This window comes from Loxodonta africana, chromosome 8, assembly GCF_030014295.1.
Source record: "Loxodonta africana isolate mLoxAfr1 chromosome 8, mLoxAfr1.hap2, whole genome shotgun sequence".
Classification (NCBI taxonomy): Eukaryota; Metazoa; Chordata; class Mammalia; order Proboscidea; family Elephantidae; genus Loxodonta; species Loxodonta africana.
The window spans coordinates 101698804-101725223 of record NC_087349.1 but is presented as its reverse complement, the minus strand read 5'-3'; the positions used below and the strand labels follow the sequence as shown (position 1 = coordinate 101725223).

At 36.0% G+C, this 26420-nt stretch overlaps 1 protein-coding gene across 8 annotated transcripts in view; it reads right to left on the bottom strand.

The window, feature by feature from the left end:
• The window catches only part of CDK13 (cyclin dependent kinase 13), a 150316-nt gene that overhangs the window by 29214 nt on the left and 94682 nt on the right, over positions 1-26420 (bottom strand). For all 8 annotated transcript variants that reach the window (XR_010322776.1, XM_064290153.1, XM_023544245.2 and 5 more), the window contains exons 6-7: positions 8837-9026; positions 7736-7792 (exon numbers count right to left, since the gene is read on the bottom strand). Coding sequence is in view for 7 of the 8 variants with exons in the window: in XM_064290153.1 (XP_064146223.1) it covers positions 7736-7792; positions 8837-9026 (247 nt within the window). In the remaining variant the exon portion in view is untranslated. The remainder of the gene's footprint in view (positions 1-7735; positions 7793-8836; positions 9027-26420) is intronic.

The following is a 26420-nucleotide window of genomic DNA, read 5'->3' as shown; positions in this document are numbered from 1 at the left end:
AGTTTTGCTGTTATCATCCACCTAGATTTGCTGCGACAGCTTTCTAACTGATTGCCCTGGCTTCTAAACTTCTAAGGCCGATCTATGCTCCAGATGCACTCAGAGCGATGGCATAAATACAAGTGTGAGTGCGTTCCATACACTTCCAGTACACACCGCTGTTGTCTACAAACTATCCACACAAGGCTTGTTAGATTCTTCATGATTTTGTTCTTGTTTCAGCCACACTGAGCTTTCAGTTCCCTGAGGAGGCCAGACAAATGCTGCCTTCCCTGCTGGGCTCACAGAAACATTGCGTTTCACTTAGTTTCTACTCATTTTTCAGATTGCAGCTTAGGTATCACTTCTTCTAGAAGGCCTAGTCTACATGAGATGTCCCCAAAGCATTTTTTCTTGCCCTAATATAAGTACTATAGTATTACACATTACATTATAACTTCCTGTTTACCTGTCTGTATTTCCTAGTTTGTACAGTCTTGTTAGGGCAGGTATTTTGTCTTTTTTCCCCACAATTTTTAATCCTCAGTGACTAGCACAATTCCTAATATATGGCATTTAATTAGCTGTCGAATATTAAGTGTTCCACACTCAATATTTCGTCTGTAACAGCAAAGTGATACTCTACAACTAAACAATCCAAATCTGTAGCTGCGGTTAGGTTAAAAAAAAAAAATTACACAGTCTTAATACTGAGCCAAGGTAACCGACAGTGACTACACAGGAAAAAAAAAAAAACAGCAGAGAAGTGGGAGGAGGAAAGCCTGGATAAGCAAACTTTAAATAACGTATCTTGATTGACTGATTCACTGACAGATATAAATATATACAAAAAATACAGATACACTTACTGTGGTATATCTACTAGAAACAGCACCTATTATTATATTAAAAGTACATTTCAGTGGTGTCCATTTAACATCAAACATGTTAACAAAGAATGTATTCTTGTAAATTCCCGTCTTCTCTTTATGGGAGAAAAAACAGACAACTAAACAGCTTTTGCTCTCATGCAGTAATCAGTAGGTCAATACAGGACCTAAATAGAATGCTCAGGGGGTGGCAAATTTTTTCTGTAAAGCCTCAGTTAATAAATATCTTAGCTCTGCCAGCCACATGTGTCTGTGTCATTTCTTCTTCTATTTTTTAAACAAACCTTTAGAAATTTAAAGAGTAATTCTTAGCTCAAGGGTCATGCGAAAACAGGCCACAGGTCAGGAAATTTAAATCCCAGGACAAGTAAAGCACTGTTGTAATATGAAACTAGATCATCCAAAAGTAGACCAATAAACGAAAATCCAGAGTCCCAAAAACAAACATTTCAGATTTGGTCTACTAGGTCTGGTCGCCCGTTTTAAGCATCCAAAAGATGACCTGTTTAGATCACAAAGAAGCAAACCGATACGATACCACATATACAATGCTATCAAACAACTTGTTAACTGCTAGAAGACTGGAACTACAGCACACCTATTTCAGCAAAATTTTATATTTGCAGGGTGAAAGGGCAGAGACAGAAAATTCGGCAAACTATTTGCTACAAGACTCTAGAAAACTATCACCAGCCTAACGGTACCTCCAAAGGAGACTTCAGAGGCCCATAGAGCTCCCTATCCAAAAATACTTTTAGGAAATAAAGGCTGCATCCAGAGTCTTAACCAGGGAAGCACATCATTATAAGGAAAATAGTCTGTCAAAAGACCCAAGTTTAACTCTTAGCTCTACCACTTACCGGTGTATGATCTCAGAAATGTACTTTAAATTTCTAAACTTCAGTTTTTTAGTCTTGAAAACGTGCCTAAGAATGATACCTATAAGCCATTTCAGAAGACTGCTTTCCCTTAAAATATTTCTTTTAAAGGAGACTGTATATAATAAAGTACTATGTACCAATGCTAATTAAGGTTGTTCCCTTTCCTTTCTCATAACCAACAAATACTTACTGAAACGCTAAGCACCATGCTAAGCACTAACAGATGACTTGACTAAAATCAAACAACAAAAAACAAACTTAGTTGTTTAGAGCCTTAAAGTCTAGTAGCAATATAAATATAAATTATAATACTACACAGAATAATGTATAAAGTACTCTGGACACCTAAAGGAAAATGCACACTTTGATGCCTGATTCAGGACATACTTCAAAGGAGGAGGTAATAATGCCCAAACTCCATATTGAATGAAAGAAACAAACTTGTCAGGGTGAGGTAGTGGGAAGTATAAATCCATACAAAAGAAAACATAAATTACATAAGCATTCAAGAGCATGGCATGTTTAGAAAACTGCAAATGGCTCAACACGGGCATTATTTGGGTGGCAGGTGATGAGGTGATAACAGGAATGTACGGCTCGGGAGAAACACCAGGGACAGGAAAACTAATAAAATTCTATTTGCCATGGTCTGTATGAATCGGAAACAACCTGATGGCCACAGGTTTCGTATAGGAGCTGTGGTGGTATAGCGGTTAAGCACTTGGCTTACAAAAGGTTGGTAGTTGGAAACCGCCAGCTGCTCCGTGGGAGAAAGATGTGGCAGTCTGCTTCCACGAAGGTTGTTGTTAGGTGCCATCGAGCCAGTTCCCACTCATAGCAACCCTATGTACAAGAGAACAAAACACTGCCCAGTCTTGCACCACCCTCATAATCACTGCTTTGCTTGAGCCCACTGTTGCAGTCACTGTGTCAATCCATCTCACTGAGGATCTTCCTCTTTTTTACTGGCCCTCTACTTTACCAAACATGATGTCCTTCTCCAGGGACTGGTCCTTCCTGATAACATGTCCGAACTATGTGAGATGAAGTCTCATCATCCTCACTTCTAAGGAGCATTCTGGCTGTACTTCTTTGGAGAAAGATTTGTTCATTCTTTTGGTAGTCTGTGGTATATTCAATATTCTTCGCCAACACCATAATTCAAAGGCATCAATTCTTCGGTCTTTCTTATTCACTGTCCAGCTGTCACATGCATATGAGCTGGACTGAAAACACCATGGCTTGGGTTAGGCGCACCTTAGTTCTCAAATTGACATCTTTGCTTTCTAACATTTTAAAGAGGTCTTTTGCAGCAGATTTGCCCAGTGCAATGTATCATTTCGTTTCCTGACTGCTTCTTCCACAGGTGTTGATTGTGGATCCAAGTAAAATGAAATCCTTGACAACTTCAATATTTTCTCCGTTTATCATGATGTTGCTTACTGATCCAGATGTGAGCACGTTATTTCTTTATGCTGAAGTGTAATTCATACTGAAGGCTGTCATCTTTGATCTTCATCAGTAAGTGCTTCAAGTCCTCTTTACTTTCAGCAAGCAAGGTTGTGTCACCTGCACATCACAGGTTGTTAATGGGTCTTCCTCCAATCTTGACACTGCACTCTTCTTTGTATAGTCCAGCTTCTTAGACTATTTGTCCAGCACACAGATTGAATAAATATTGTGAAAGGATACAACTCTGACATACATCCTCCCCAACTCTTTCGACACCCAACTGGGCAGTTCTGCTCTGTCCTATAGGGTCACTATGAGTTGGAATCTACTCAACAGCGGTGGGTTTATATGAGACATATCTGTATACGGAAATGACCAGATACCTTTAACTAAAAGGGGGAATAAAGGAAAACGAACAGGCTTTCTTCTGGGGGAGGGGAGACAGGTTTTGTAACAATATGTTTAAGGTACCCAGATCACCTTGGTAGAGATGTTCAGTAAACATACAGATCTGGAGGTCAGAAGAAAGATCAAGGCTTGAAATTTAATTTGAGGGTCTTCAGTATTTAGCACACGGATGAGATTCCTCCCACAGGAGGAGTGGGGAACAATGTAACCTAAAGAATTAAATTGTCTGCCTTTTTTCTTTATATGCTGAAAACTATAAGCTACTAAATTAGAGCTGAAGGAAATATAATTTAATCTTGACCTTACAGTTAAGTCAGTGATCTAAATGATATTTCCATTCCTGAAGCTTGTTTAATCGTATTATTTATTGCTATTCATGTTATTAGTGACCTTTTTATTACCATGGCTCTTCCAATCTTGTCCAGAGCCTCCTAAAAGATTCTTTTTATTATCTGAAATTGCCAAAGCCCCCTGCACTGATCTATAAAAAGCGGGTAGATCAGAGTGACCTTCTCCCAGATCAGAATCCATCGAGGAATTCCTGTATTCAATGTTTTAGGGCATAGAAAACACAAAAGTATAAAATGGTCCCTGTCTTTAAAGTAACTACAATTTACATGGAGTGATAAAACAAGAACAAAAGTAATAGTGACCAGAGTTCAGGAGGTAATTTTAATCCTGAATATAACTTCACCTTGACCTTGGAGAAGTAGCTAGCGGGATATTTCTCCATCCATTAATGCCTAAAACTTTGGGAAAATTTTGTTTTGTCTTTAATGGCAATTTTCTAAAAAGCCACTAGATGGTGGCATTGCCTCCAAAAAAGGTGAGTATGTTTTGGGAGGGTGGTGGTAGTGACCCAGTGTATCTGGTTCTTCGTGGTAACACTTCAAGGCTCCTTTAATTTCTTAATTATAATTGGATCATAATACAGAAATCAAGTGAGTTTTTGGTAGTTGTTTTAAAATTTTTTATTCGTTTTATTATTCTTTCATTGCAGTAAATTTCAGAACCATTAATAGATTCGTTTTTCAACACTCTATAAATAAGGATTTTAGAGATCATTTATTCTAAATCCTTCATCTTAAAAGATGAGAACAATGAGGCCTAGAGAAATTAAGTAATTTGTTCAAGATTCCACAACTGGTTAAATGGCAACGCTAGCACTAGAGCCGAAGTTCTCTGATTCAGGCCTGTGGATCTTCTGTCCTTGCATTAAAAAAAAACAAATGTGCTAAGTTATAGGTTCTTCTCTAGAAAATGAAATCTTCAACTTTTGTGCAAAGTACCTTAAAAAAATAAGTGGGACAATCACACAAAAAGAAAATGATACTCCGTGTTTTAGAAAAGCAGTGGAGCAACGACTTGGTAAAATAAAAACTCAGAAGGAAATATCATGAGGCGGAAGGTATCAGGAAAAGTTGACTTAAAATTGGTACTGAAAGATGAACAGATAATGAAGAAATGGGGCAAAAATTAATATTCAAGTTCTATACTTCTCAATGCGTATAAATATTGATGTTCAAACTGAGGAAAGGATTCTTTAGGTTTCAAGGAATCATTTCCTCCTAATTTTAATACAATGGCTCTCCTTTTTTCTTCTACTGTAGCACACACACATGACAGAGGAGATCCATATTCGTCACACACCACCAACGTGCAATTCCTACAGTGCTAGCTGTAACTCCACCCAGTTTCCCTCAAATTCAAAAATGCCTATCCAAAATATAATGAGAGAGACATACTTGGTATCATTACAGTGATAACCTTAAATCTGCTGTATTCTGAAATAAACTAAATTTTTTGGACACTTCAGTTATTGTATCTGTAGCAACAAATTTCTTAGAAAATATTTCAAAATGACTTAATTTTTGAATGGGTATATTATGGCTAAGCCTTACCTTTTCTTCTGCTTATAATAACGAAGCAGAAATACGAAAAAAAAATCATTTGATATATATTTTTTCAAAAAATCTTTGAAAGATCTGGGACAATACAGTAAGTTGGCTAAAGGAAGATTTCTTTTAAAATTGAGATGTTATTAAAAGTTATAGGAAAATATTTGTATTTTAAAGGCATTCCATTAAATCAAGCCAACTTCTCCAACAGACTTTAAAGAAACTGAAATTATTCTAATCTGGAAAAGTTCTGAAGGAGTAACTGAACCACTGAAGGATTATATCTGCTCATAGAACAAAATGATACACCAAGTTTTTATCTTATAAATTTGGTTAAGCAGAAAAACTCAGTATACATTACCAGAAGATGCAAAGTTATGAGATTTCAAATTTCTTGCTTCTCTAAGCTCAAGATTCCTGTATCAACCCAGCAGAGGAACGGGGACCACAGCCCAGTGAACATGCCACACCCCTGGCACTCCACTGCAACTCAACATTCCATTTTAAAACAGCATCAGTGGGAAAATAGAGTTTGATACATAGAATTTTGCTTTACAGTCAGTTTTTCTGGAACGTATCTCTTCCACATGTGAACAAGTATCTGTATAAAAAGAATCTCTTAGATGGGAAATGGTAATTAGCTGTTTTCCATCTCTACTGAAACCTAAGAAGAAGAAAGGGATTTATATTCAAACATCACAGACACACATTTGTATTAAGAAAGGATGATCTAACCACACTGAAATCTCAACCAGCAAAGAGACAGAATCCTTAATTAATCAGAATTTCACCCAAAATAATAGCAACTGAAATTTGACCACTCAAAAAACATGCTTCAAGTGAAGTTTGGGATCGAGTATACATTTGAGCCAATTTTTTTCAATTTCTACCAAGAGTCACTGTTATAATATGATGGAAATAAAAAACTGGCAATCAGAAATCTTGAAATATACATGCCTGGCTCTACCAACAAATATATTTGGACCTTAAGTTATCCAACATTTTTCCAAGGTCTTGGGGTTTCTCAAACACAAAATGAGGGTAATAGGTTTTAAGCTCTAGAACAGTTGAAAAAAAAAATTTTTTGAACACGCAGAACCTTTTCTCAAAATATTAAGTGGAACTATAAGTAAAACGAATAAAAGCAGAAGAGCCCTGGCTAAAGCAGGTACAGAGGACTGGAGTGGAGTCCTGTCCATCACAACCCCCTCCACACCACAGTTTCAAACAGGTGGCATGCTAATGTATCCAAAATACAATATTAGAAAACCTCTACTCTAGAATACTAAACAAGGCAATAATTTTCCAAATGATATCACAGGTACAGCAAGATTAAAAAATAGACAAATTTTCTATCTTAAACATTTAAAAACTTTTTCACTGTTGAATGAAAATTTTTACTCAAATTCAATTAATTCAGTGAACGCAAACGCCTCTTTCTAAGATTTCCAATTAACTGATGTCTTATTATACTCAGTTATGGTAGCACTAAAAATCAATACAGAATTGTCATACGTAAAGAGAATTAAATATACACACACACACACACATCTGAAAAAAAGATACGATGCTGTCTGACAGTAAAGGAATGGGCTGAACTGATTCTAGAAATGTACTGAGCCCAATTAGTCCCATAGTTTACTTATGTAAATCCACTACTTTACAAAAGTATTTTATTTTGAAATTCCATTAGTTCAAAATAAGACAAGTTACATTTCACTACCACCAGGCACAATAGGGGTCAAGTGGGATATACATCCCCACTTTAGCCACAGCTCTACTTTGTTCTGTCTTCCACAGTGAACTTCCTCACAATTGTCTGTTTAAATAAAGGGCTCTAGGAAGTTTAAAAAACAAAACTGTAGATGTAACAACAACAGACAAACCATTAAGTCTAAAATAATAATTAAGACAAAGTTCGTAAGTTTAAACATGCAATTTAAAAAGGATAAACTAAGATTTTTCACTAAAAATTAAGAGCATCTTAATGTCTGAACTTCCATTAGACATTTATGTATAATTTTTTTTAATTCATAGGCTTATCTCACTTACATTTAAAACTTCACATTTTAAAAATAAATTATATTTACCAATATAAAGCTTCATGATTAATGAAAAGTAAATTTTCCCCCTTAAAAAAAAAAAAAGTTATCAATAAGGAGTTCTTAGTAAAGCTTCTAAAACTGGACTCTAATGTCTATTAATAGTCATTTGAAAGTATTCTTACCTTTCTTCTGAGCTATATAATCGAGCAAGTCCAAAATCTGCAAGTTTTATCTGCCCTCTGGTGGAAGTAAGACAAATAAACAAAAACTATTATTAGTCTACTCAAAATTGATCATAACATTCATATCCTATTCCTAGAACTAATTAAAAATACACTTCATAAATAAACTTTAACTTTGATCATATTTCTAACTTTCATCATAACGCAGTACCACCAAGGTCCTGTACTTAAGAGGGACAAATCCATGAAAAGGTGGGTAAAAAATTAATACTTTGCTTTGGATAGTTTCAGTTACTATTCAGTACTAATATAACAGTGTCGTTGTACTAGTACTGTTGTTATTATTATAAACATTATTATTATAATAGTACTAATATGATAGTATTTCAGCACTATTCAGTTACTATTTAGAAAAGGGCACTTCAATGAAAGTAAAACAAAATGAGTTAATTTCCACCAGTAATACTTAGCAATAAGACAAATTACTTATTTAATTCAACAATGCTCAAGAGCTAAATTACATTATTTTAAAATTATGTTTACATTTCCAGTTCTTGGAAGGGCTATGCATAAAACATTTTCTACTAATTAAAATCAGGACCAGGCAAGCTTCATTTAAACAAACGAATAGTACCAACTGCAACAGAAGTGTCAGAGTTTAACTTAATGCTGTTAGTGAACTATTTAATATAAGCTTTTTAAATATATAGGTATGTCTGTGTGTGTTTCCATATGTGTACACTTCAAAAGAAATTCACCTTAAAAATATGATGACTGTTGTAAGAGAAAAATTCTAGAATTCTATCATTAACCTAAAGCTGAAATCATATTACTAATTATGAGAAGATTCGTTAACATTATCTAGAAGACTATCAAACAAGAAAGCCAACCCAGTATTATTTTACGTACACTATGAAATATTAACGTAAGTTAATTTAACTAAAATATACTTAACACAATTTTAGAGGTAGCCTAAACTATAATATTGTTATTATGTTTTTAAAATGTTTGAAGGTATGAATAAACTAAATCTAAAATCCTTTTAACAGAATTAAGGCATAGCACTCATTTTGAACATATATTGCAAGCTCATATCCATACCTATTGTTTAGAAGAATATTTGAACACTTAATATCTCTATGCAAAAAGTTCTTCTTATGACAATAATCCAGACCTTCCATGAGCTGTCTCATAAATGACTTTATGTGATTTTCATTAAAATGAACTAAGCCTGATTCCAGTAGTCCCATCAGATCATGGTCCATATATTCAAACACCAGATAAAAAGCACCTAAGAATGAGAAAAATACATTAAAGACTTTCATTTGTGCAACTTTTCTATAGGTTAAAAATCTTTAAAAGTAAAATGCTGGGACAAAAATTAATTCTGGATAAGAGCTGCTACTTGGTCACTTTAATAGCACTCACCTTTCTTCCTGAATTGATTATCAATGAATACATCCCAAGGAAACATCTAACTCAGTTGTCATAATCTAAAAACAGCCCCGGTTATTCCCACATTGCATAATTTCTGGGGGTGATTAATGTTTACATAAAAAATCTTAACGGTTTTAGATATCAGTCTCTCAGCAGAAGCTGAGTAAGATCAGTATACTTCATCAAAGAAAATAAGAGTTGTTAAAACAATAAGAGAGTCTGGGCCCAGATGGACTTTAGATGACTTCTACTCAGCCTTTAAGAGACACGTAATTTAATTCTATTTCTACAGTTCCAGAACATTTGAAAGCATAAAAATTATAAATTTTATAAATCAGCTTAATCCTACTAACAAAACCTAAAATAGCACATAGCTCACACACATATATACAAACTACAAAATAACTGTATTTATGAAAGAGATTCAAAAAGTCTAAGTGATACTTGTACAACTTAAATCTAGAGCTATATAATGGACTATCACAATCAAGTAGAGTTTAATTTAGCAATTAGTAAAAACCAGAGCATTGGCCAAAGCATTTCTGAAAATGCTTGTCCTACGAGAAATTAATATGAGCTGTCATGTTGTAGGGACAGACAGAACAGTGGAATATATACCAGAAAACAAATCTCATTATCTGATAACTAGGTTATGAAAACAGCCATTTTAAGTCAGTGAAGAAAGAATAAGCAAAACGATACTGGAACAAAAGTGTAACCTCACACAGAGGTGGAAAATTACACAAAAAGCAAAACCCACAAAAAAACTGACAGATTTCACTAAACAAATTTAAAGTTATTACATAAGAAAGACTATGAGGTTTCTATACTCCAGCAATTAGAAATGTAAAAAGGAGATTAAGAAAAAAAAAAAAAACTCCATATTCAATAACATCTAAGAGAATAAAATATCTAGGAATACATTTACCCAGGGATGTGAAAGACTTATACAATGAAAATTATAAAACACTGCTGAATGAGACTAAAGAGGACCTGTATAGATAGAAAGATGTTCTGTGTTCCTGGATTGGAAGACTTAATATAGTTACGGTATTAATACTACCCAAAGCAATCCATAGACTCCACGCAATCCTGATCAAAATTCTAACAGCATTTTTTATAGAAATGGAAAAACTAATCCTCAACTTTATATGGAATGGCAAGAGGCCTAGAACAGCCAAAGTAATACTGAAAAAGAACAGAGGACTCATACCTCTTGAATTCAAAACATACCACACAGCTACAGCACTCAAAACAGCCTGATAGTGGTTTAACAATAGATACATAGACCAATGGAATAGAGCTGAAAGCCCAGAAATAAATCCAAACATCTACGGTCAACTTACTTTTGTCAAGGGTGCTAAAGCCATTCAACGGGCAAGGAACAGTCTCTTCAACAAATGGTGCTGGGAAAATTGGATTTCCACATGTGGAAAGTGAAGGAAGATCCGTACCTTACACCATACACAAAAACTACTTCAAAATGAATCACGGACCTAAATGTTAAATCTAAAACCACAACATTCTTATGAGAAAATATAAAGGAGAAACTATGGCACCTCATTTTTTTAAATGATAGATTACCAATCACATTAACAACTGTATAAGCAGCTGAAGACAAAAGAGATCATTGGAACCCCATAAAAATTAAATACTTATGTCCATCAAAGAACTTGATCCAAAGAGTAAGAAGACAACCTACGGATTGGGAAAAAATCTTCAGCAACGATATAGCCAATAAAGCTCTAATATTAAAACATATTGACTCGACGGCAATGGGTTTTTTTTTTTTTTAATTAATATATATATATATAGAACTGCTACAGTTTAACAATGAAAAGACAAATAAAATGGGGAAAATAAAAATGGACAAAGGATCCCATTTTGGTGAGAGGTGTTTGGGGTCTTAAGAGCTAGTGAGTGGCCATCAAAGATCTATCAACTGGCCCCAATGCACCTGGAGCAAAGGAGAATGAAGAACACCAAAGATAGAAGGGAAATATCAGCTCAAGAGACGAAAAGGGCCACATAAACCAGAGATTCCAGCAGCCTGAGACCAGAAGAATTAGACGGTGCCCAGCTACCACCAATGACCACTCTGACAGGGAACACAACAGAAGAGTCCCTGACAGAGGAGAAAAATGGGGTGAAGAACTCAAATTCTAATAAAAATATCAGACTTAATGGTCTGACTAAGATTAGAGGGACCCCGGAAGATTTGGCCCCCAGACTCTGTTAGCCCAGAACTGAAATCATTCCCAAAGTCAGCTCTTCAGACAAAGATTAGACTGGACTGTAAGACATAAAATGATACTCATGGAGAGAGTGCTTCTTAGCTCAAGCAGATACATGACGCTAAATGGGCAGCTCCTGTCCAGAGGCGAGATGAGAGGACAAAAAGGGACAGGAGCTAGTTGAATGGACACAAGGTGGAAAGGAGGAGTCTGCTGTCACATTACAAGCAGAGCAACTAGGGTCGCATAACAATGTGTGTACAAATTTTTGTACAAGTTGAACTGTAAACTTTCACTTAAAACACAATTAAAAAAAAAAAAAGGGCAAAGAATATGAACAGACATTTCAACAAAGAGGATATCCAAGCAGCCAAGAAACACATGAAAAGATGATCGTCGTCATCAGCCATCAGAGAGATGAGAACCAAAACTACAATGAGATACCATCTCACCCCTACTAGAGTAGCAGTCATCAAAAAAAAAAAAAAAAAACCCAGAAAATAACAAATGTCGGCTAGCGTGTGGGGTGATCGGAACCCTTATCCATTGCTGGTAGGAACGTAAAATAGTACAACTGTTGTGAACTGTACGGCAATTCCTCAAAAAACTAAAAATAAAACTACTATATGACCCAGCAATTCTAATCATAAGTATATACTCTTGGAATCTAAAAGTAGGGATGCAAACAAACACATGCACATCTATGTCCACTGTAGCACTATTTACAATAGCAAAAAGGTAGGAACAATCTAAGTGCCCATCAACAGATGAATGGACAAGCAAAATGTAGTACATACATACAACGGAATACTACCCAGTCATAAAGAGAATGAAGTCCGGACACATACTACAAAATAGATGAACCTTGAAGATATTACACTGAGTAGAATAAGTCAATCATAAAAAAGACGAATACCGTATTGACTTCACTTACATACAAAGACAAAAGTAAGTAAATATATAGAGACCAATGGTTATTAGTGGTTACCTAGGGTGGGGAAAGAGGAAATTATTCTCTGCAAAGTAGTGGGTTTATGTTTATGATGATGGGAAAATAGGCATTGATGGGTAATGGTTGCACAACTTTACAAGTATAACTCCTATCATTAAGTTCTACACCAAAAAAAGGGTGAAATGGCAAATACTGGGTTATTCATAATCATATAATAACAGCAACCAAAAACAAATGAACGAAAAGAGAGAGAGAGAGAAAAATCGTAAAGTTGTTGTTACTACTTAAATACGTCCAAACACGCCATGGGATTAGTTCTGTTGGTTCAAAGGTACAGACAGGGTCATGGCTTCATGGGTTGTCTAATACTGCGTTTAGAATTACTGTTCCACCTTCTAGTTAAATGAGCAGTGCCTGGGGTCTTAAAAGCTTGCAAGTGGCAATCCAAGATATAACTGGTCTCCATTCACCTGGAACAGCACAGGAAGAAGCAGACCCAAGAATAAGAGATGGAACTGGACTACAGGTCTAACTGCCACCATGAACTGCTGCTTCCTTAGCCATGAGACTAAAAGAACTGGATGGTGCCCAGCTACCATTATTGATCATTCCGATCAAGGACTCGACAGATAAATCCTGATCAAAAAGGGATAAAACACAGATCAGAATTTCAAATACTTACAAAATCCAAACTTACTAGTCCTATTAAGACTGGAAGAACACCTGAAATTACTGCTCTGAGAAACTATTTGAACCATGAACCAAAATTATCCCTTTAAATCATCTTTAAACTAAACAACTGTTGAGCTAAGTAAGTAAAGAATGTTCAACATGAGCTTTGCGTTCTTTTAAAGAATTGTCTATATGAGATAAAACTGTCAGCAGTAACACTAAAGCACAGATGAGAAGTTTAGAGGCTGGAGAGTCTAGGCCAACGGTGGTGAAACAATATAGGCAGAGAAAGCAAGAATGGTGACACAATGTGAAGAATGTAATCAATGTTATTAAGTTGTACATATAGAAACTGATGAATAGGTATATTTTTGCTGTGTATATTTTCACCAAAATTTAAAACAAAACTGTGAACTGGGGGTAAAAGATAAAAGACAAACTGGGGAAACATATCGGCAACATACACAAACTAATATCCTTAATATAAAAAGAAGTCTTACAAATAAGTACCAAAAAAGATTTAATCCCACAACAGAAAATGAGAAACAAAATGTATTGTGACTATGCAAAAGAATGTGTACGTTCAATAAACATGAAAGAAATTTAATCCCACTATTATTCAAAATATACTACTTTTACTTAAAAGGAAGAGATGCTACAGTATTAGCAAGATGTGAGAAAAACAGATACTGTTATACAGTGGTAGTAGTATACTGGTATAAATATTCAGAAAACACAATCTAGCAATATGTATCAAAACTTTAAAAAACTGCAGCAACTGTTTATAATAAAACACTTGAGACGAAAACATTCAATCAAAAAAAAAGTTGTCATGGTACATTTATACCATACCATGCAACTTTGAAAAATACTATAAAGGTACAATTATGATGTGGAAATCTATTGATGATGTTGAGCAAAAGTAAGCAGATTGCAAAAATACTATGTATATTTCCCCCGAAGTGGAGAACAAAACAAGGATGCCCGCTATCTCTGCTGTTATTTAACATTGTGTGGTAGTATTCAGTAACACAAACATGAAAAAGCATTTACAGTTCCTCTGTTCACTACGGAAGCTACTAGTCATATTTGATAATTGAGTATTTGAAACGTAGCAGTCCCAGTGTGCTACAAGTGTAAAACATGCTTATTTTGAAGACTTAATATTAAAAAAAGCAAAGTATCTCATTAAGAATTCACTATATTGATTACATAGTAAAATGATCTGGTGAATTTACTGAATTAAGTAGAATATATTATTAAAATTATTTTTGTCTGTTTCTTTTTTTAGGATCATGGCTTGCAAAATGACATGATCTTACATGCAGAAGACCCTAAAGAATTCACAAAACACTGTTAGAGCTAAAAAAAAAAACAAATTCAGCAAAGTTGCAAGGTACAACGTCAACACAAACATCAGCTATATTCCAAAACATCAGCAATGAGCTAACTGAAAAGAAAATTAAGAAAACAATTCCATTTACAATAGCATCAAAAAGGAATACAACAGTCAAGAATAAATTTAACCAGAGATGCAAAAGACTTCTACACTGGAAACTACAAAACACTGCTAAAAGAAATTAAAGACATAAATGGAAAGACATCCCATGTCCATGAACCGGAACACTTAATATTGTTAAGAAGTCAATACCCAAAGTGATCTATACATTCAACACATTCCCCACCAAAATTCCACCTTCTATGTAGAACTGGAAAAGCTAATCCTCAAATTCATATGAAATAGCCAAAATAATCTTAAAAAAAGAAGAACAAAGTAGGAGAACTCACGCTTCTTGATTCCAAAACATACTACAAAGCTACACTAATCAAAACAGTGGAGTGCTGGCATATGAACAGACATACAGCCCAGGGGAACAGAACTGAGAATCTAGAAATAAACACATACAGTTATGGCTGGTTTTCAACAAAGGTGCCAACTCCATTCAATGGGGAAAAAACAGTCTCTTAATAAATAGCCAGGACAACTGGATCTCTACATGCAAAAGAATGAATGTGAGCCCATATCTCATATCATACACAAAAATTAACTCAAAATGGATCAAGGATCTAAATATGAAAACTAAAGCCATAAAACTCTTAAAGGAACACACAGCAGGAATGCTTCAGGACCCAGTTTTTGATAATGGATTCTTAGATGTGACATCAAAAACAGGAGCAATAAAAGAAAAGATAAAATGGAATATATCAAAATTAAGAACCTTTGTATATCAAAGGACTTTATCAAGACAATTAAGGGACAACCTACATATTCACTAATTAGATAGTAGATAAGAACTACTTTAGGTGACAGGAAAGACAACACACAATGCAGGCAAGGTCAGCACAACTAGACTAAACCAAAAGCAAAGAAGTGTCCTGAATAAACTGAATGTTTCAAAGGCCAGCATAGCAGGGGCGGTGGTTTGAGGACCATGGTTTCAGGGGACATCTAAGTCAACTGGCATAATAAAATCTATTAAGAAAACATTCTGCATCCCACTTTAGCGAGTAGCGTCTGAGGTCTTAAACGCTAGCAAGCAGCCATTGAAGATGCATCAATTGGTCTCAACCCACCTGGATCAAAGAAGAATGAAGAACACCAAGGACACAAGGTAATTTCAAGCCCAAGAGATAGAAAGGGCCACATAAACCAGAGACTACATTAGCCTGAGACCAGAAGGACTAAATGGTGCCTGGCTACAACTGATGACTGCCCTGACAGGGAACACAACAGAGAACCCCTGAGGGAGCAGGAGAGCAGTGGGATGCAGACCCCAAATTCTCGTAAAAAGACCAAACTTAATGGTCTGACTGAGACTAGAAGGACCCTGGTGGTCATGGACCCCAGACCTTCTGTTGGCCCAGGGCAGGAGCCATTCCCGAAGCCAACTCTTCAGACAGGGCTTGGGCTGGACAATGGGTTGGAGAGGGATGCTGGTGAGGAGTGAGTTTCTTGGATCAGGTGGACACTTGAGACTATGTTGGCATCTCCTGCCTGGAGGGGAGATGAGAGGGTAAAGCGGGTTAGAAGCTGACGGAATGGACAGGAAAAGAGAGAGTGGAGGGAGGGAGCGGGCTGTCTCATTAGGGGGAAAGCAATTGGGAGTATACTTGATTTGTAAACTTTCACTTAAAGCTCAAAAAAAAAAAAAAGAGAACCTACAGAATGGGAGACAATATTTGGGAACCATATATCTTATGAGGATTTAATATCCAGAATACATAAAGAACTCTCACAGCTCAACAACAAAAAGACAAATAATCCAACTTAAAAATAAGCAAAGGACTTACATAGACATTTCTCCAAAGAATATATATGAATGGCCAATAAGCACATGAAAAGATGTTCAACAACATTAGCCATTAGGGAAATGAAAATCAAAACTACAATGCGAAAGCACTTCACACCTAATAGGATGGTTATCATCCAAAAAGAAAAAAATGGAAAGCAGCAAGTTTTGATGAGGATGTGGAGAAATTGGAACTCTTAGGTACTGCTGGTGGGAATGTAAAATGATGCAGTGCCTGCGGAAAACAGTGTAGTGGTTCCTCAAAGAACTAAAAATAGAATTACGTTATGGCTCAGCAATTTCACTCTTAGAAAATACTCGAAAGAACTGAGAAGGAGGGACTTAAATGGATACTCGTATACTGATGTTCCCAGCAGCATTGTATACAACAGCCAAAAGGTGGAAACAACCCAAGGGGCCATCAATAGATAAATGGATAAACAAAATGCAGTATATTCATGTAATGGAATACTATGCAGACATAAAAAGGAATTAAGTGATACACACTACAACACAGATAAACCTTGGAGACATTATATTAAGTGCAATAAGCCAGGCATAAAAGGTCAATATTGTATGATTCCACTTATATAAGGTACCTAGAAGAGGCAGCAAGTAGAATAGAGGATATTCAGTAATAAGAAGAGGGAGGAATGGGGAGTTATTGTTTAAAGGGTATAAAGTTTCTATCTGGGATGACAGAAAAGATCTGGAAATAGCAGTGATGGTAACACAACACTGTGAATTGTACACTGAAAAATGGGTAAAAGGGTAAATTTTAGTTATGTATATTTTACCACAATTTAAAAAAAAAAAATAATGGCTCACATTATTTTTCTATTGGACAGTGCTATAATAGAGGCATAAGAATGAAAACATAAATTGCAAATGAATCTATAATTTAAATATTAAAAAAAAATCATACAAGTACTTAAGAAAGCAAACAAATATGGAATTCCTTAATAACCTGAGAGTGGGGAAACCTTTCCTAATTAAGAATCAATATACAGAGAAGCAGTAAGGGGAAAAGACTGGTAACTGTGAGTATGTAAACATAAAGATCTTCTGCATGGCAAAAAAAAAAAAAAAAAAACAATACTGCATCTGAAAAAAGTACTATCTGCAAATTATACTCAAAACAAATACTAGTACCTACCAGAGTCTCTCGAAATTGAAAAGAAAAAAACAACAACCTTATACAAGAGTGGGCAAAGAAGACAGAGTTCACAGAAAAAGAAGTGCAAACTGCTCTTAAACCAATGGAAAGTTGCTCAAACTTGCTCATAATAATAATTTTAAAAAAAGCTTTTTTTTTTTTTTAAATTAAAACTTGACCTAGATACCAAATTGACAAACCTCCACAAGTATGACAACATACTCTATGGGCAAAGGTGTGAGAAACACTCTTGTACATTGCTAGTGGGAATACAAAATGATTCAACCCCTATGGAGGGGAATTTGACAATTTCTAGCTAAATTGCATTTAACATTTCTCTTTTACCTAACAAACCCAATTCTAGGACCTAGTCCCAAAAATTCACTGGAAATACGAAAATGATGTATGGATATACTATTCAATACAGCATTATTTCTAACAGCAAAAGATGGAAATATCAATAGGGAACAGGCTGAATAAACTACGATACATCCACGCAATAGAGTATTATACAGCCATAACAAAGGAATGAAGACAATCTCTACGTACACTAAAATGGAGTAATCTTTAAGACATACAGTTAAATGACAAGAACAAGACACAATACAGCGCTTATAATATATACAAAGGGAAGAGCCTTGGTGGTGCAGTGGTTAAGCATTCGGCTGCTAACTAAAAGGTCAGCAGTTCAAACCCATCAGCCACCCAGTGGGAGAAAGATGTGGCAGTCTGCTTCCGTAAAGATTACAGCCTTGGACACCCTATGGGGTCAGTTCTATCCTGTCCTATAGGGTCACTATGAGTTGCAATCAACTTGATGGCAATGGGTTTGGTCTGGTATACACAAAGGGAACAGAGAGAGAAAGTGAATATACAGAAAAGAAAAACAATTTTCACCCAGCAGACCGACACTTACCTGTGGGTAAGGGAGAGAACAAAGTGGATGAGAGAAATGGAAGTGAGACTATTCTGAATGTACTTTGTTTTATAGTTTAGAATTTGGAAGCATGTAAATGTGTTAAACAATTAAGATCTCATTACATCAAAAATGATTTTTAAAAAAGCAATCTCAAAAAATTGTTAACAAGGGAGCTGGTTGCATAAACAACACAGAAAAGAATTATTTCATATGTGTCTCTACTATTCTGACTATACATCCCTGGTGGGGTACAGTCTAAGGACAAAAAGAACCACTAAGACACCTTAAACTGCATTCAGTAGTCTTGTTAGTAATTAATATTAGATTGTTATTTTGAAATTATTATAGGATAAAATAAACTATGTTAATGTCTTAGGAACCAAGATTTTTAGCATAAAAGAAAGACAACTATAAAATCAAAGAAGTATAAATTCTGCACTTTCAAATTTAAATTAAAATCATCTGTCATAGCCAGCCTCCAAGATGGTCTCCAATGATCTTGTTGTTCTCCTGGTATCCGTGTCCTTGCACGCTGATTAGAGCTCATCTGTATGACCAGAAGTAATAGTGTGTGACTTCAGGGCTAGATTATAAAGACACTGCAGCTTCCATCTTAATTTCTCAGATTATTTGCCCTGGAAGTAACCCGCCACCAGGTAGGCCTATGGAAAAGCCCATGTGAACAGGAACTGAGACCTCCCACCAACACTGGAACCACAACTTGCCAGTCGCATTCAGTGGACCATCTTGGAATCGGGTTCTCCAATCTCAGCCAAGCCCTCTCGTGACTACAGCCCCAGACAACATCTCACTGCAATTGCATGAGAGATGCCGAGCCAAAGCTGCCCAATCAAGCTGCACCCAAACTCCTGGCCCACAGAAACAGATTTGCTATAAAGCAATATAATATCAGTATGGACTTAGGTGATTTATTGTTCCCTTTCTAAAAAAAAAAAAATTCCTAGTTTAATACATTAGAAGGGCCTACGAACAACTAACAATCTAGCATTAATAAGCACCCACACTCGATCCCCAAATAATTTCCACCAGAAAGAAACAAGGTTCCTTGAAAAAATGTCTAATTCCAGGAGCAAGAAATATACAATTTGATCCTAGGATATCTTGTTGTGCCAGAAAGCAAGGAAATGATAAAAGGTTTTCTAGGTTGTATAAAAATGACACAGAAGCCAACTTAAAGATACATCTTACTGTTCAAAGCATGGGACAATGTGAGCATCAAAGCAAATGACTGCACTTGATTAAAATACATCAAATATTTTAAAATCCACTGACACCATAATGATACTACAATACAAAACAAAACAAATTCTCTGGGTACCTCTGGAGGCTTCTGGGACACCTACTCATTCTCAAAACTCATAAAGAGAAATTACTGAGCTTTTAATCTACCTGTCTTGGATGAAATATCTGGGGATAGACAAGCAGTTGATACAGAAAAGTTCTTCTTTACAGGGAAATTTCAGCATACTTTTTCAAAATCTAATGAAATAATGGATCTAGGCAATTATCATCAAATGGTTGATAAAGCCCTTAAGTAAAAGATTAATGGGGAACAAATAAATGGGTAGAACAGGATCTAATAACTGAAGTCATAGGTCAACTTTAAAATTATCCTAAATAGGACAACCAAATATTCTGTGCCTCCTGGTATGGTACAATAGGGAGCTCCCAACATCACCTTTGAGGTACAACTGCCAAAAGAATGGAACCTCTATCTAGACCTTCTAGATCTAATTACCATTTATAAGAAATATGAGAGGTAGAGGAAGAAGGAAGGCAACATCAAAAGGAAGCATGTGGCCAAATCTAAAATGTGATCTATTCTTCAAAAAATAAACAGAATAGGGGAAAAAAAGTAAAAGGAGCTAATATAAATTAAAAGAGACCTAAGATGCTAGTTAATTATATGCCAGCTGTAGACCTTGCCTGAATCCAGGTGCAAACACAGCAGCTATAAAAAACATTTTTGAGATAACTGGATAAATGTGAATGTGGACTATTAGATGACATTATAAAATCATTGCCAATTTTGTCAAATATAAGACCTTTTTATTTTAACCCAAACACAATGTTATTATCTATGTGAGGTCGATAATCAATTATTTATGGTTGGAATATGGTGCCTGGGACTCACTTAAAAATAATCCAGCAGAAGAAAAAAGAAATGTAGAGAAAGATAAACGAAACAAGATTGGCAAAATGCTAATAAATGCCAAAGCCAGAGGATGGGGACACTGGGACCATTCTGCTATTTTTTCTACTTTTACGTATGCTTGTATACCTCCATAATAAAGGCTTTTTTTTAATGACTGAAACAAATTTAAAAAAACGTTGATTTAAGGTTTTTTATTCCCAATTTCTAAAATTTAGTTTTTATGTTTAACAAGGTGATATATTTATGTAGCTTAAACCAAAGTTTTTTCCAACTACGGGTCACGAAATCAATCTATTAGGTCTTGTGTACTGACTCGTATTTTTTTCCTCCATTGGATTTAAACATCAATAAAATCATAATTAATATTTTTAAAATACAGCATGCCGAGTAAAATTCATTTTGCTAGTAAATTATATACATACATATGCTTAGAAATATGTCGAATATCAAAATTCTAAGAGCAGTTTATCTCTTTGAGCAGATGGGGGATTTTATTTTCTTCTTTTTGCTGCCATTTTCTGACTTTTCTACAATGAATACAATAATTTTAAAAAATATTAAAAATCATGCCTAATACACAAATTAATAAGGAAAAAAAAAACCCAAATGAAAGAAAATGGCAACATCACAGAGAATTCAGAGGAAATGGAAATTGGTAAGTGAACACACGCAAGATGCTCCATATCTCACCAGTAATCAAATCGAGTACAAGTCAAAGTGACAGCAAGATACCATTTTCATCCATCAGACTGACAATATCTAGTGATGGCCAAAATGAAAGGAAACTCATACATGGCTATAACCTTTTGAGAAAGTAATCTGACAATATCTATTAAGTAAAAATACAGATATCTTTTGATTTAGCAACCCCACCTTTGGGAGTAAAGCTAAAGAATAATAGCACTAGTACAGAAGGATGTTTGTAGCAGTATTGTCTGTAATGGAAAAAAGCCAGGAAAACTTGAATGCCCATCAACAAAGAAATGGTTGAATAAATCTGATATATCCATACTGTGGCATATTATGCAGCTATGTAAAAGAAATGCATATCACCTGGAGATGCGCTACATTATTTAATAACAAAAATAAAACAGAGTGGAAAACAATCAGCAACAACAAAATCCTTTGAGTGTGGTGTCTCTATTGTCTATCTCACTGTATATCTCTTGTTGGACTTTCTGTGCCTCTCTTGCTCTCTCTCTCTCTCTCTCTCTCAGACTCTGTGAATCTTTGTTGGACTCTGTTTCTGCCCGACTGCCTGTCTCTCTTTTTATATATATTTAAGTATTTATTTCTATACCTATTTCTATTATTTCTATTTGTATTTTTGAACACAGACAAAAGTGTGGAAGGATATACATACACTAGGCTGTTAAAACAGACCTGGGCAGAAAGTAGCCAAGAGAAAATGGGAAATTAATTTTTTTCTTTATGTATATATTATTTCAATGATTACACTAAACTCAATTTCATTTTATGATTCTAAGATAGGAACTTTGTTTTGAAAAGAAAGACTTAAAAATTTATGCTTTAAAAGTCCTTAAAATACAAGCGACTTCAAATTCAGTAAAAGCTAAGCAAAATAAGCTGTACGCTCATTAGCAAAGCAGGTAATAAGAAGCAATAAAAGAACCCCCCCAGGGGAACAAATGATCATGTTACTTGCATTTCTTCTTCTTCTTTTTTTAATTGTGCTTTAGATGAAGGTTTACAGAGTAGTTTCTCATTAAACAATTAATACATATATTGTTTTGTGACATTAGTTTCCAACCACGTGACATGTCAACACTCTCCCCTTCTCAACCTTGGGTTTCCCGTTTCCATTTGTCTAGCTTTCCTGTCCCATCCTGCCTTCCTGTCCTTGCCTCTGGGCTAGTGTGCCCATTTAGTCTCTATACATGGTTGAGCTACATGTATTATTGTTTGTTTTATGGGCCTGTCTAACCTTTGGCTGAAGGGTGAACCTCGGGAGTGACTTCAGTAGTGAGTTAAAAGGCTGTCCACGAATTCTCCACTCTGTGTCAGACTAGTAAGTCTGGTCTTTTTTTGTTTTTTTGGTGATCCCTGTCAGAGCAATTGGTGGTGGTAGCCAGGCACCATCTAGTTGTACTGGACTCAGTCTGGTGCAGGCTGTGGTAGTTGTGATCCTTTGGACTAATGTTTATGTCTTTGGTTTTCTTCATTCTCCCATGCTTTAGACAGGGTGGTACCAGTGGAGTATCTTAGACGGCTGCTCACAGGCTTTTAAGACCCTAGATGCTATTCACCAAAGTAGGATGTATGCCAATTGAGCTAAATGTCCCCCAAGACCATGCTCCCCAGCCCTCAGCCCAGTAATTCTGTCTCTCAGGGAGTCTGCATACGTCTATGCTGCTTCCATGACCACACCATGATCAAGCTGTGCTAACTTTGTTACTTGCATTTCTGATCCCCTTCATTCAGTAGACAGTATAGTTATTGTTCACTGTAATTACAATTAGCCCTTAAATATCTGCCTTACCTATAGGTTTGGGAAAGCCTTAGCAAGAAGTCAATTCAAGCAAATGAGGCCCTGGGAATCACAATGGACCTGACTTCTAATTGACAGAAACCCTCCCATTAATCCCAGAACAACTCTATCCTACTGGGGTATTCTAAGACCATAAGGTCATTTCAAATTGGACCTCCCTAATCTATACCTCTTGTTCAGTTGTGCTCCAAGTTACAGATAACCCAGTATACACTGACTTAAACAAAAAATGTAATTTATCAATCTAAACATTCTACTTTGTTTTGGGTATGGAGTAAAACACACCTTTAAAATCCTATGGAAAAAGCCTATGTTCCCTCTGTCCATTTCTCAACACTGTTTCTATTCTCAGAACTCAACTGTCTCAAGATAGATGCTGTTGTAGCAATAGCCTCTTGCTCTCAGGCTCACATGTCACAGGTAAGAGGACCTCTCTCTATACAGTCTCACCAGAAGTGTCACTGTGGATAGACCTGTGAAGCTCTAACTGGCCAGATCTGGGTCACGTGCTGGGAGTGAAGTCAGCTCCACAACTGCATGGACTGAGAATGAACGAAGGTAGATCCTCAAACAAATGGACACAAACCCAGAGCTCTTACAGGAAGCAGGATAAACAAGTGCTGGGTGGCTCCAAAACATATACAACACCTACCCCAAATTAGGGCCAGTATCAAACTATATTCTGTAACTATGTTGTCCACTCAGGAGGCACTAATCCCAAGTGTCTACACTTAAAATTGAGTGGTTACACTCAACTGAGATAACCTGTGTGGTAAGTGTACAATACACAATGGATTTTGAGAACAATGCAAAGGTATAAAATATCTCAGTAGTCTTTAAATATTGCTTACGTGCTGAAATGATAGTGTTTTGGAGATACTGAATTAAATAAAATATATTAAATATAATTTCACTACCAACTTTTTCACTTCTTTAAATGAGGTTTCTAGAAAACCTAAAATATAAATATACATGCATACATAGCCAAAACCCAAACCCACTGCCATCAAGTCAATTCCGACTCATAGCGATGCTATAGGAAAGAGCAGAACTGCCCCACACGGTTTCCAAGGATCAGCTGCATTCGAACTGCCCCCCTTTTGGTTAGTAGTTCATGACCACTATACCACAAGGGCTCCTACATAGCCCCTGGGTGCGCAAATATTTAAGCGCTGGGCTACTAACCAAAGGTTGGCAGTTCAAACCCACCCAGAAGTGCTCTAGAAGAAAGGCCTGGTGGTCTGCTTCTGAAAGGCCACAGCCTTGAAAACCCTATAGAGCCGTTCTACTCTGCACCCGTGGGGTCAACATGCGTCAGAACTGACCCAACAGCAACTGTACATACCTAAATACAGAGATATATATTTCTAGAACACTGTTCTAGAGTCAGAAAGAGATGGAACCACTTTCCTGATCAGTTAACACCCTGGGGAAAAAACAGGTAATTCATACATAACGTATAACAGTTTGTTTTAAAGAAGTTTGTAAAACGAAAAAAGATTCTGAAGCAAATAATCCCACTATTATTTTAACTAAGCACTATAATATTTTCTTTACTCTGATTACTTCCCAGTACTGTATCAGTATTTTCATTTTAAAATAAGGGCTGAGAAGGTGATAGTGACAAGCTCACAAATGTAAGACAATCACAGTAAAGGTCTATGAAATCTAGTTAACCTACCCTTTGCCCTTCCAACTGCATGTTTTGGCTATTTCAAAAAAAGAAAAAAATGCTTTAAGTAAAAAGGGCCCTTGTAGGTAAGGAGGAGGAATTTTCTAATCATTTATGAGGTCATTAACAGCTCAGAATAAAAGAATAAGAGAAACCATTTCAAAATTTCTCTTCTTCACTACTGCAGACCATAGGAATCTAAACATTAGCGTACTTTGACAACAAAAAAATTGCTTCTCATAGAAAAATATCTGCTAGTAGAACTCAGCTGAAAACAAAGAGAACAAATGATCTGTTTTTCGAGTTTCTTCTCAAATGTTTATATATGGTAATAAAGTAGAAACTACGCAAAGAAAATGAACACAATAAATTCAATGACATACTGATTGAAATAAAATGAAACTAAATTGCTCGCTTATTACTGACTCCAAAATAGTATTTCACACATACCGAAGTAAAATCACGGCTAGACTAATTTATAAAAATGTGTTCTGATATTCCTACAGTAAGATTATTACTAATGAGGGGAGGAAATCTTTAAGAAAAATGTTATGTAGAGAATTGTATCCCCCAAAAATGTGTCAACTTGGTTAGGCCATGATTCCCAGTGTTGTGTGGTTGTCTGCCTTTTCGGGATCTGATATGATTATCCTAACCTGTATGATGTTAATGAGGCTGGATTAGAGGCAGTTATGTTAATGAGACAGAACTCAATCTACAGGATTAGGTTGTATCTTAAATCAATCTCTTTTAAAACATAAAAGAGAGAATTGAGCAGAGAGGAGAGGGGCTTCCTATCACCAAGAAAGAAGAACCAGGAAGGGAGCACATCCTTTGAACCTGAGATTCCTGTGTTGAGAAGCTCCTAGACGAGGTAAAAACTGATGACAACATTCCCTCAGAGCCGACAGAGAGAGAAAGCCTTCCCCTGGAGCTGGCACCCTGAGTCTGGACTTTCAGCCTACTAGACTGTGAGAGAATAAATTTCTGTTTGTTAAAGCCATCCACTTGTGGAATTTCTGTTATTTCAGCACTAGATGATAAAGACAGAATTTGGTACCAGCAGAGTGGGGTACTGTTCTAACAGATACTTAAAATTTAGAAGCAGATTCAAAACTGACTGGGTAGAGGCTAGCACAGTTTTAAAGTACCTAACAGTAAAACGGGCTCAAACATTAATAACAATTTTAAGGATGGCACAGGACCAGGCGGTGTTTCGTTCTGTTGTCCACAGGGTCACTATGAGTCAGAACCAACTCGAAAGCACCTGACAACAACAATAATAAAACCCTAGACTGCCTTGAAGAGATTGTTGGTGGAATTATAGACATCAAAGACAATTCTCGTGAGGGCTCATAAGGAAATGAGGAGAGCTGTAACACTGGAGATGGCATGGATGGCAAGCTGAAACAGAAAAACGGCAGCAGCAGAATGAGGAGACTAGTGTGAAATGACACAGAAACCGACCTAGGTTCCACAGAATAAAAGAGATTGACATCTTCAGGCAGGAGGCCTCCTGGTGGAGCAGGGTGTTTATTGGTAAAGCTAGGCTTGCTGACCCAAGGAGTGAGAGAGCTGAGTGAATTCCAGCTGAGGTTTACTGGCAGAGTGGGGTGCCTCCAAGCACTTATCAGTAGAGCTAAAGAGCTTTGTAACACTTGCCAGAGT